This window comes from Haplochromis burtoni, unplaced genomic scaffold, assembly GCF_018398535.1.
Source record: "Haplochromis burtoni strain Fernald_Lab_line unplaced genomic scaffold, NCSU_Asbu1 Contig_201, whole genome shotgun sequence".
In the NCBI taxonomy this organism is placed as follows: domain Eukaryota; kingdom Metazoa; phylum Chordata; class Actinopteri; order Cichliformes; family Cichlidae; genus Haplochromis; species Haplochromis burtoni.
Genome location: NW_024582562.1, coordinates 215,427 through 227,768, shown reverse-complemented (window position 1 = coordinate 227,768; position 12,342 = coordinate 215,427). Strand labels below are relative to the sequence as shown.

Genomic DNA, 12,342 nt, shown 5'->3' with positions numbered 1-12,342 from the left:
TATCGTTGCACCCCTAGGGAGTATGTCTGTTCATTTTGGTTCTCTTTTGTTATCTGCTGCCCTGCTGCACGCTAGTAAGACAGGGGTGGACTCACAGATCTTTATGTATGGTTTCAGTCAAACGAGAGTACTGATAGCATCGATCATAAATCAAAATGTAACTTCCACGTTTCTTTTCTTCTGAACTTTTTGTGATTAGTGCTTTAAAATATTAACAACAAAACTAAAGAATCTGAGGTTGCACTCCCTGCCCCGTTAAAAATGAATGAGATTCATTTTCAGGGGTAAGAAGCAGCTTATAGTTAACAGATAAGTGATCCTTAATGTTGCAATACAACCTGCCTGAAGAGTCACTGATGCAACGCTGAAATATGAACATGGGGAGAATGCTTAAAACCTTCTTTATGAAAAATGGCAGAATTAGCTGCCAAACCGCCGTTACTTTTCTCCTTAGTAAGTTCTTTTTAAGGATGGATGATTCCATATAATCAATCTGCCATTTTTAAAATCGGAAGCTGAGGTATTCCTCACTAGGAAATTTATTACATTTTCCTACTGAAGCTCCTTCTGTAGGGGAATGTGCTCTGGCCTGATTAATTTTATAGTGAGGGTCTAATCCGATTTTTATGAGGAGAAGAAACAAGAAGACAAAATTATGTAGTAACCCTTAGCTCTGTCGTCTGAAAGGCTCGACGTGTGTGCTCCTGTCACGAAGATGGATATTTCTCCTGATGAATTTTATCTCCCGGTCGCAGCTGGATTTTTATTATCTATATGCATTTACTCAAAGTCTCTGAGACTTTCTGCTATGCTGAACTTGATATTCCTCTGTCTTAATAACAGTACTGTTAAACCTTTCACAGCTGATGTTGCATTAGAGCAGACGCTGATGTAGTCGTGCACCTTTTGCCCTGCCCTGTTATTTGGTTCATCCTCCTGCACCAGTATCCCGATCTCTCCTCCACTCTGTTCCTTCTACACTTGCATTACTTGTCTCCCCTCCACTCTTCAGCAGCTCTGTTAATTCTGCACCATGTCTGACTGGTCCTATTCCCTCCTGCTCCTCATACCGACACTGTGATGGACCTTATCTCTCTTGTCACTCACGCTCCTGACAGCCATTGCCCAGATTTATTTTCCCCCTCACTCAATTTTGCACTCTCTTTGCCTGCCTGTCTTTCTGTTTACTTCCCTTCTTCCATCCTTTCACTTTTTCCCCGCTCTCCGCTTTGCGATGACCACGAGAATATGCTCACCTGCAATCCGTCTGTCCCGCTGATAAAGACATTTGTGGTGATGAGCACAGCACCAGGCGTAGTGCGGCAGGGCCACGTCAGTGTTGTTCTATCTTGGGGGATGGCTAACAGGTGTCATGGATTAGCTGAAAGCCTTGCATGATTGCTTCACTGGCTCTGAGCTACACACAGCACTTTACTCTGGGTGATGCTGAGGCGTAGCTGGCCTGAAATGGGACTGGATCGGTGTGCCGTATGACAAGTCGGAGGCATATTTCAAGGGAATATAGTACACGTGTATTTGTGAGTGTCCTCGTGCAGTTGTTAGACAGAAAGCAGCGTGAATGGATCAGGTTAGATTAACATCCTGGGTGAGAAATTCATAGAAAAACTTGAGCCTTTGTCTTCTGCGGCTTTCTTTATATGGTTGGAGTATTTTACTGCCATTCTTTGGCTTCACTTGGAGGCTCAATAGAAGGCTGATCTGAGTGATCGTGTTTCTTTTCTTTTTTTCTATTGATGAAACATAATTATCTCGAGTGATTCATCCAGAATAGCAGCGCCTGATAAAGAAGTGATTTCATATTTCTGCTAAAAACAAAACGCTGCTGTCCCTGCCCATGGGACCCCAGAGTTTGTAGACCTAAAGTTGGAAAGCAGCCTATTCAAAGTTCACCGACGATGAATCTAATGTTTGATTCTCGACTGTGATGAAACATGAACTCATTCTTTGAAACCATCAGTGCAGGAACCAAAACTGCATGTTGGATTTTGTCTTCAGTTTTGTCTTCTGCAGAAAAGGGTGGCTGTTAATAGATTGCATGTAATCAATTATATTTTAAAGGGGAAAACTATTTTCAGCTCAGGTCCAGTTTTTAAAAAATATGCCCATGTTTTTATGTATCAAAGTAGGTCGTCCTCTCAGGTTCAGCAGTTGCCTGATTTACCAAAAAAGAGCTGCAAAATGACTGTTTTTGGACGAGTTTATTACATCAATGCATAAAGGGAAAAAACAAAACTTCTGCTTTTTATGAATCTGTTTTCTTAAGTAACTGGAAGTACTCTGCAATCATGATTCTGTCCATAAAAAGCAATAAAGGATTTAAACTTTATGTAATTTAAACATCAAGGTCGTCTTTTTGTCCAACTCTTGAACCTTTCCTGCAACTGCTGCTGTTTGAAATTTGCTGATTCACTTCTATGGACCTCAGGCTCGGGCTTTCTGCTGCTCTGCCCCCGTCTTCCTCTGAGATAAGAAACATCCCTTTCCTTCCTCTTTTTAAGTCCAGACTCAAAACTCACCTGTTCACACTAGCCTACTCCACATAAACTTTTCCATCCTGCTACTTTAATTTATTTAGTTGCTCTATGTTTTATCCTTATTATTTTGTAAATTGTTACGTCTGTTGTTGTTATTGCTTGTGTACAGTGTCCTTGAGCGTTTTGAAAAGCGCTTTCTTAAATAAAAATGTATTACTAAGCTTGCAGACAGGAAACTGGCTGGAAAAGCTATAGGCTATTATGCAGAGACCAAATAAACAATAAGCTTCTCTTTAGCATATTTTGTAATTTTGCAAAATACCAATTAAAAAAAATTATCTGCAAACTCATGTAAAACATCTGTGTTGTTCTCTGATAATCATCTCGTTGCGTCCTGACTAAGCTGAAAATGAGCATGTCGACAGTGATGTCCTGTTTCCATCACAGCCAATCAGAGGCTGGGCTGATAAAGACTAGTGCAGAGTCATTTGACCTGGGAATAAAAGCAAATTGTACTCTTTCCCACTGAAGAAAAAGCCAGGCGTTACTTTATTAAAGCAGTTTTTTTTTTTATCTCAATTGCACAGGGACTCTAGAAACTGATTTAGCTGCAAAGTGCTAAATTGAACTATGGAAGTTTTACAGGAGAGCACACAAGTGAACTGCAGCACAAAGTTGGAACTGTCAGATTGTTGTCAGAAAGTTAAAAACTTCTCAGTCTTCGGGCCATTCCAGATGGATGAGCCGGCGCTCAATCATACATCAGTTGCTACACTTGAATGGCTGACCTTGCTTCTGAGGCATATGGGTTTTTAATGCCTGCCTGTAGTCCTGGAATATTTTCGTTAACTAGCTTAATTGACAAATAGAGAATCTGAAAAGCTGCTTTGCTAAATGTCAGATTCATCAAAAATCTATCTCTGGAAGCAGCCTGCACACAAGCTGTAGAAATTTAATAAAGACACAGGTAAGCTCATTAACTCCCCAGGCACACTTACTGTATGCAGGATTAAAGCTGTGAGCAGTGTAAAAAGCAAGTGGAGAGGCTAGACGGAAAAGTATTCCATGCCTGGGTGTGGGATTGTGTGAGAAGATGAGCAATCACATGCACAATGGTAGCTTGTTGCAAATATTCGCAATGTCTACACCTCGTTCTGCTGAGAGCTAAGCTGCTTTCAAAAGCTGATAAAGGAAAAGCAAAATATGTGTGATTCTTGTCTAACTGAGGTTTCTTTCTAACCTCTATGTTTTATAGAGCCACCAAGGGGCGAAAGTAATGAGATGGCTTCATCCTTAATCAACTGAAAAGTCCTGAAAATGTTCATGATTTTTGGATTTCTCTGAGTCATATATTTTTCTTTCAGATGGTCTAAGAAACTGTCCAGTAAAAAGAAAAACCCACTAACTAACTTATCAAAAAGACAAACATCAAACTGCTGTGTCGCAGTGTCTCCCTGCCGTGTCGTGGCAATGAAGCAAATGCTTCTCAGAGGCAAAATAGTCTCGTCTTGAGAGATTTAATGTGATGGGCTGCTGTTATGTGTGCTGCATGTCAGAGAAAATCTTTGGGGCAGCAGGGACGTGTCACAAAGTACTTTCCATTAGGACAAACGAACAGCTGCTCAGCTGCCTGTCAGTGTAGCCACAACTGCCATCTGTATTCATAACACTTTGTGACAGACATCCAGGAACAATGTAAGCTGATCTTCAGTCATGTCTGTTTTTGTGTGATTGTACATGCTGCAGTCTTAAATATATGGTTACAATGTAACTGGAATCGTGCACATTTCTTCTTGTATTTCTCTGTTAGAGGACAGCAAAGATGGATCAGTAATATTGATATAGGTAATGGTTTACAGTATTGCACTCAGTGCAGACTAGGGCTGCCACAAACGATTATTTTGATAGTCGACTAGTCACCGATTATTTTTGTGATTAGTCGACTAATCAGATCATCATCCACTGGACGTAAAACAACATCTTATTGCACCAGCAGCATCTGCTCTTATATAACTATCATTAGCTTACAGCTTTAAGTGTTTCAGGTCTGTGCTAACTAAAAATAAAGACAAGATAGTTTATTAAATTTTAATTAAATGTGCAGATTGTTTTGGTGGAGTTTAATAAACTCAGCCAAACCGATTTACTCAGGAACAAATAAAATACTGAAAAAAGCCAAACAATAACATTTTTAAGTTATCTAAGTGACTCATATATCATGTTTAACCTGAGTAGCGAAAGACGGCGGTGGGTTTGAAAACGATTTGCCGGGAGTCCGGTGTTCTCACGGCTCTAGTGACCTAGCCCCCGGCTAGCTATCGAGCTAGTGGGTAACAGACGTCTCCGAAAACGTCGGAGCGCTTTTGAAAATATGTGGTGTCTTGATAAACTGAGCAGATATTTGAGGTTTACACAGCTACATTCTCGCCTGAAAATATGTTAAACGTTTATTTTGTGACCCAGAAAGAATAATAAGAGTAATATTAAAACTAACTAGCTGCCGCCATTGTTGGAAACTAAGCTGGGCCGCGCTATGAATTCTGGGACAGCTTTCTTCTTCTTCGGGGTTTAACGGCAGCTGGCATCCTTGTACATGCAGTGCTGCCATCTTCTGTTTCAGTCCGTTATTACACTCTTAAATCCTGCTATTATTCCTGCGTCTTTGCGATCTTACAAAGCTTCAAACGACGCGTCGACTATTAAATCAGTCGTCGACGATCCTGATAGTCGACGTAATCGTGACTAGTCGACTGATCGTGGCAGCCCTAGTGCAGACACATGTTTACATAGTTCTACTGTTTTTGGTCCTGATGTGTTAGCGCCATAGATCTGCACGAGGACAGGGTTACTGGTTTGAAACAGGCAAAAACTGCCAGCTGCCAATGAAAGACAAATTAAAGTCAGTATAAGAAAACGGAGGCTTTCTCTGTACTGGTGTTAATGAGGCAGAGCGCATTTAATGTTACTTGGTAAAGCTGACAGATGTGCATACTTTTCCAAGGCTTCACATCTCTGTCTCAGGCGTTTTGCCAGAAGTTTGGGTTTCTCTTGCACATCCATCTGTTGGAGAAGAGGTGGAATGAATGTTGTTGACAATGCTGAGATGAAGGTTTTGTGGTTCCATAAATCAACCAGCTGTTTGGCTTTGGCTTGGAGATGTTTGCTGCACGAGGTTAGACGTGCTCTTGAAATGAAGTTGAAAGAAAAACATTAATTTAATGATGAACAGTGTTTAGTTTTGCAGATATTTGACCGTAAAACAACGTGTTAAACAAATGTTCACGGCATTTTGACAAGGTGCATCTTTTTTCCTCCTTTTTAGCATCCTGAGGTACAATGTTCCGCTTAAACGCCACGATCTATGGCACGTTCAGTTTGCTCTGCAAATAGTTCAAATAAAGTACAGGCCCTACTTAATTCAGCCATCAGGCAAACCAAGAGCAGTCACAATACGTGCTTCTTCTGTTTGCAAAGTTTACTCTGTCATACAAGACCAAAGACACCAGTACAGAGATAATTGTACTTTAAAAGGAAAATAACGACGGATGTAAACAAAAGCTGGCATCGCAGTCATCAGGATGACGGCGCTGAAACTGTCAGCTGAAACTTGACGATATCAATTTGTTTATTTTTTCTTCTTATGCTGTTGTGCCTCAAATGACTATCACCCAATTATCTTCTGACAGCATGGCATTACCTAGAAGATTCATGGGCCAGATTATTGGAAAGTCAGACATAAAAAGAGATGGGAAGCAGAAAATCAATGGCAGCTTCTTTTTTTCTTGGACTCTTAAATGTCTGAAGTGAAGGGCTCTGATTTATGGTCACTGCCAACACTGACTGGTTGTCTATCTTTGCCTCTATCTGCATGTTTGAAGGTGTGTGTTTTCCTGCGTGTTGCTTATTAAGTCTCGGCGTGCATGTGTGTCCAGGTCGTCTTTTGTTCTCAGAGCCGCTGCTCTAATTGGATCTGTGTGTGGGTGTGGGAGTCTCAGATGCTACAGATAAAAACAAACTTGACTGCGATGCACTCTGACTGCTGTTGTCATTGCGCCCCCTGATCGTTTAAGTTAGTTGAGGCCAGGTGTTCTGCCCAGTAGTTAGTCATTTCCTTATACTCTTGGTTGTTTTGTGCTCCAGTAGGAACTGGACTTTTTTCAGTGGCAAGGCCGCGGCTCAGTGTCCACATCACACAGAATAACTTTTCTCCAAACCGCATGACTGCCTCACATCATTAAACCCCGTCTGACTGGCTATTGTCGGTGTGTGAGCTTCCGAGTGTGTCTCTGCCGTCCTAAGTCTAGACGTGGATGACGGCCACGCGAATAACAAGCAGTCGTTTCTGATCACGGTGCCTTGTGTATTTCAGGCCAAGATTTTGTGAAACTGCTTACACCACCTCAGGATTTCCCAGTAAAGCTAAAGCAATTTAAATTCCACCATCCCTCGCTTGTTTACGAGTGAGAATCGGGCCTTTTATGCCGGCAACTCTCTCCTATTTGCCTTTGTAGCAGCTGTTGGCTCGCGGGACAAAAGGACCAAGAGTACACGTGTGAGAATTCACATTCTTAAGAACACTGTGTTTCGCTTCTGTGTGCCCTAAATGACTGTGAATGGTTCACAGTGTTTTTTTTAAACAGGCTTTGGATGAATAAAAAGGGAGAAAAGAAAGGAAAGAGAAAAAATCAATGTTGGTCTCTCTTCAGATAAATGCACGAAGCCCGGCAGTATAAGGCAGTAAGAGGGTAATCTGTGAAACAACAATACCACGGGCTGACAAGAGACACAGTAATCTAGGCTGGACCAGAACTATCCTTAAACAGAGTGTTCTGTGTCTGAAAGATTACAGTGTGAGCTCTGACACAATAATGATCCCGACACACACACACACACACACACACACACACACACACACACACACACACACACAGTGTGATATTGTCACAGCGCTGCCTGCCTTCTTCAAGGGTAACCCTGATCACAATGCAGTCTTTAGCAGGAAGCCCTCCTGGCACCATCAATAAGAATCTGATTGAGGCCTGCTGCCAACATTGAGCCGTGAGGCAGGGAGTGACTGACACCGCAAAAATAAATGAGATGCGCTGTGGGGAATCGGCTCTGGAGACATAAATGGTGTTTATTGTGTTGCGTGTGCTGTGCATGCATTTGTGTCCCCGACGTGACCGCGCAGAATCTCCTCATCTGTTCTATTAACTCTTAATCACATGCTCTTCTTTTCTGTTCTGCCATTTTTTTCAAATATATAACTGTGTAGACAAATTGATTTTAGTGTTGCACGGGCAATATAGATTCATACAGAGTAATGTAAACATAGTTCATAGTTCTGCAAGCAGCGAGGTACCACACATTTTGCACACAGGAAAGTAAACTGAGATGCATGTGCTCCATACTGCTGCCTGCAGTCCAACCTTTAACATCATGCAATATAAATTTGTCTACTGGACTGTGCAGGAATGCAAAATGTAAAACTCTGCAGAAACATCTTTTTTATGATTTCCCTCCAAACGTGCTGCATTTCCTTGTGTGCAAATATGGAATAAGCGCTTTTTTTACTCAAATTAGAAACTGTATCAACTCGAGGATGTTAATTTGCCCTAATGTAGTCCACCGAAAGTAAATTTGTACCTGTTCACATCCAAGTCTGATTGGCTCAGTATGCAATAGCGCTGCCTCTGAAATTCATTTCACATTCAGTCTTTGAAGCCTTTAAAGTTACATGAATCTACGTCTTCGTCTCTGGAATCGCGCTGATTTGTTCTGTTATATTCTCTAGATTCGGGTCTCCTCGGCCGGCCTCTCAGTAATCTCCACTTGTTTCTGTCTCCCCTCACAGTTTGAAGCTCACGTGTATGAGGGCTCAACGGGCGTTGTGGTCAACCTGACGGTAGATGACAGAGACGATCCGGCCACAGCAGCGTGGAGAGCCATGTACTCTATAATCAGTGGAGACCCGACGCAGAGCTTTGAGGTTCAGACCAACCCGGACAACAATGAGGGGATGCTGTCGGTTGTCAAGGTAAAGCACTCTGTAAGAAACATTTGGATACGTTCATATATTCTCATAGATAATATAATAATATAAGTCTTACATTTCTAATCGTTGTCTCCTCTTAGCCACTGAACTATGAGGCGTCTGAATTCCTCAGCCTGCTCATCAAAGTGGAGAACGAGGATCCTCTGGTTCCCGATGTTGGATATGGCCCGAGCTCCACAGCCACCGTCCACGTCAGAGTCGAGGACATCAACGAGGGCCCTGTGTTCTTCCCAGACCCCCTGATAGTCACCAGGATGGAAAACATCCCTGTGGGAAGCTTTGTGGCATCACTTAATGCTACAGATCCGGATATATTAGAGAAACAGAGTATTAGGTAAGCAGTTTTTAGACATACTTTTGTGGTAAAAGTGCAACAAAGTCAAAAAGTGACACAGCTGCAAACTGTGGATCATCTTGGGTAGAATAAATGATGCAAGCGAGGTGATCTGGCAGGGAAATAGTAACTCGCAGTTTCAGCCCGTAGATCATCACCTTCCAGCTGCTTTGACATCTCACTCCGTCAGTCCTCACCTGTCTGCCTGAGCCGTCGCGATCCCATCTTTGTATCGCCAAATACGTCCGATCTTCCCAGCGTTCCCGGTTAGTTCGTTTTATTTGTCTGCGTAAACAGATATACTGCCCGGATAATGTGCACTTTATTGGCACAGGCCAAACTGTTCTCCCCAGTCAAGTGAAAAGTCCCAGAATCAGACAGCTCATTAACTTTAACTCTGTTACAGAAGAAGCCCTCAAATATCACCATCATCATAACTGCAGGGCTATTAGTTGCACCGTGTGCCACAATAAAAATTATTCCTCTTGCTGCCAGAGGGAGTCCCATAGTTTGCTCTGTACTTACATTTTACAAGATAAAAAGTCATCGCTGCATTTATTGCCTTTCAGGCCTAATTTCGACTCGTGTTTCTGCACCTTTGCAGCTGCATGTCATATATAAGTAAACACATGGGGCTATTATAGACCGAGGGCAATAAAACTCATCAGATCATGACTTTACTGCCCAAATTATTGATACTGCTTTATGTGCAGTAAAACGTATTCGCTGTGGCCGTGTTAAATGCTACAAAACATGGATTTATTATTGGATAGCGTGATAGAGTCAGGACCTCTACCAATGAAGCTTTGATAGCTGCTTGCCTGACATCACCCCCCCCTCTATGATCCTATAAATATTGGAAATATTGGATAATACAAACTAGCCCCAAATGACAGCTTTAGAAGTACCAGGGAGGTCATCGGTGGGTTTTTACAAGGAATATGAAGTTTGCTTGTTTTCTCTGTACATGTCTTTACTCTTTAAATAGCCGCTGTGTAAGCTTTAAAATAAACTCTTTATAGCAAAAGAAACAAAAGTTGAAGTAAAATGTAGAAAGAAAACAACAAAAGCTGGAATCCAAGACAAATACTTGTCAAAGTCAAAGCACCCATCTGTGCAGCACAGTGCTCTTTAACAAGGATAATGATCTGTTTGAGGCTGACAGACCGTGAGCTTGGCAGTATTTGGTGACAAACAACATTATTAGACAGATCAAAATGTTGGCGATGGCCCGACATGTAAAGTTTGGGGATCACGGGAAAGCCATCCAAACCTCACTGTGGAGCATCCAGACCATCAGACTCGAGTCCCTGTCTGAGTCCATCACAGGTATACGTGGGAAGCTAAAGTAATGTGATAACAGAGTTAAGCATAAAGCCTGGGACTGACTAAATATATCAAACTGTGTCAGAGTGAGGGTGGTCTCAGCATTAAAACAATATTCAGCAGCTTTACTGGTATTTTTGTCATTTCACGTTACATTTCGACTGCATCGTGTCTGCAGCTGTTGGTCTTCGGTAACCTGGTTACCACATTATCTGTTCCTCCAAGAGAAAAATGTGTTGACGCAAGCCTTGAGATTCTCCAGCATGTTCTCATTAAACTACAGCACAGCTGGGCTACTTCCTGTTTGACTCAGGATAGAGAACGTCTGTTTTGTGTGGCAGGCAGGAATTGGACCCAAACGCAAACTCACGGGGGATAAACTCAAAAAGCACAGCTTTATTGCTGGAAAAACAGCTCACAAGTTATAGAAAACTAAATATAAAGCTCACCAGGAAACACAGGGAGACTCACACACAGTCATGAGGGAGACGTGGACCTAAATGCACAGAGGGTTAACGAGGGCAGTGGGAGCACACGGGGAACACAGCTGACACAGATAATCGTAACGAGACAGGGCAGGAGTGATACAACATGACGCATACTGACGAGAGACTGTCAAAGTAAAACAGGAAGTACACAGAGGTGCAGACAGGAGGAGAGAGCACGGACATAACGGGCTGGGGAAAACATTGAATGAAACACAAGGAGGGGAGACGAGGGCTCACAGATCCACAGAGGGGCACACAGGGGGTAAAAGTCACGAGGGCAAATCAAATAAGGAACAACTTAACAACCCAGGAACCTAAATGAAGAACAAAATACCAGAAAACTAAGAATGCTGGGCCAACATGGCCCAGGATCACGACACCTACTGCTGTGAAATATTGCACTTTTCCTTATATTTTCTTATCTATATATCTCTGCCTATTTACATCTTAGGATACAAGATATTAAGATAAATGGGGACACGGTGGGCCGGTGAATCTTGCAAAGTGCCTCTAATTGAATATAACTGTATAATATTACTGAAATCACTATAATAGGTCCCTTATAAGCTATAGTATGTTGATCATTTAAAAGCTTTTGGTGATCTTTTATTTTTTCAGTTTTTCTTTGTTTTTTTACATGTTCTTTGAATCTTTTATGTAATAAATCTTTCATCTTCTAACTTTATCCCACTTTGCTCATCTGATTTTCAGCATGCGTTTTATATTCATTTTTATGGACCCTCTGTTTATTGTCATCTCACCCTCTTGACATTTTGGCAGTAACACTGACTTTGAGTTGTCATAACTGTGACCTGCAGACAGGTTGAGGACATAGTGAAAGACAGACATTTGGAGAGGTGGGAGCAGAACGGTGTGCATAGAATAAAACGGCATTATAAAAAGCAGGAGCTTTCTTTGGCTTCTTCTCTCCTTCCCTGTGTGCGTCTGCATAACAGTGCAGGTGTGTGTGCGTTTATGTGTATGTCCAGTGTGTGTGCCGCCCTGGGTTGAGTAGGTCAAATGCATTTGACGTGGAACACAATTCGTCTGATTCGCTGGTGAGAATCTGTAGCACTCAGTGCCCAGTGCACACATGCATGCCTGAACACCAGGCTGCATTTATTCTATCCATCTATGTGGCACTTTGATAACATTAAAGGTCATGAATCCTCATAAACCTGGAATTAATCCATTAAAAATATATATTTCTGGATGTCTGTCCCCTCTTGGACAGCTGACATCAAGCTAACTAGACAATAACAATAGCTGGTTATAAGCTAACATTTTGTTAGCTAATGTTAGCCTAAAAATGACACTTTCTCTCAGGTAAACGGCGTACATTCTCACTTTATATGAGAGTTTATTCCCTGAGTGCTTGAGGCTGTTAATGTTCAGTCCAATTTAAAGAAAGTTTCTCTAATGCTGGGTAACAGCTGCAAAAAACGCAGCGCTTACCTGCAGATAGGGCTGCCAACTCCCTGAAAAATAAATAAGGGACACCTCGTGGCCAGGGCCGGGCAACCCAGTTGTCTTCACCCTTCCCAGTGTGGTAGCTCTTTTTTTGTGTGTGAAATTATTTTTTAACCATTTGACTTGAATTTGATTTAAGGAGATGCATATTCTTTGTGATATGACCATATGGGA

The 12,342-nt window shown here is 41.9% G+C and overlaps 1 protein-coding gene across 2 annotated transcripts in view; it reads left to right on the top strand.

Annotated features, from left to right (window-relative positions):
* LOC102299304 (cadherin 13, H-cadherin (heart)) overlaps window positions 1–12,342 on the top strand; it is a 227,279-nt gene that overhangs the window by 147,498 nt on the left and 67,439 nt on the right. For both annotated transcript variants that reach the window (XM_042226214.1, XM_005935766.3), the window contains exons 7-8: window positions 8,350–8,532; window positions 8,631–8,884. In XM_042226214.1, the coding sequence (XP_042082148.1) occupies window positions 8,350–8,532; window positions 8,631–8,884 (437 nt within the window). The remainder of the gene's footprint in view (window positions 1–8,349; window positions 8,533–8,630; window positions 8,885–12,342) is intronic.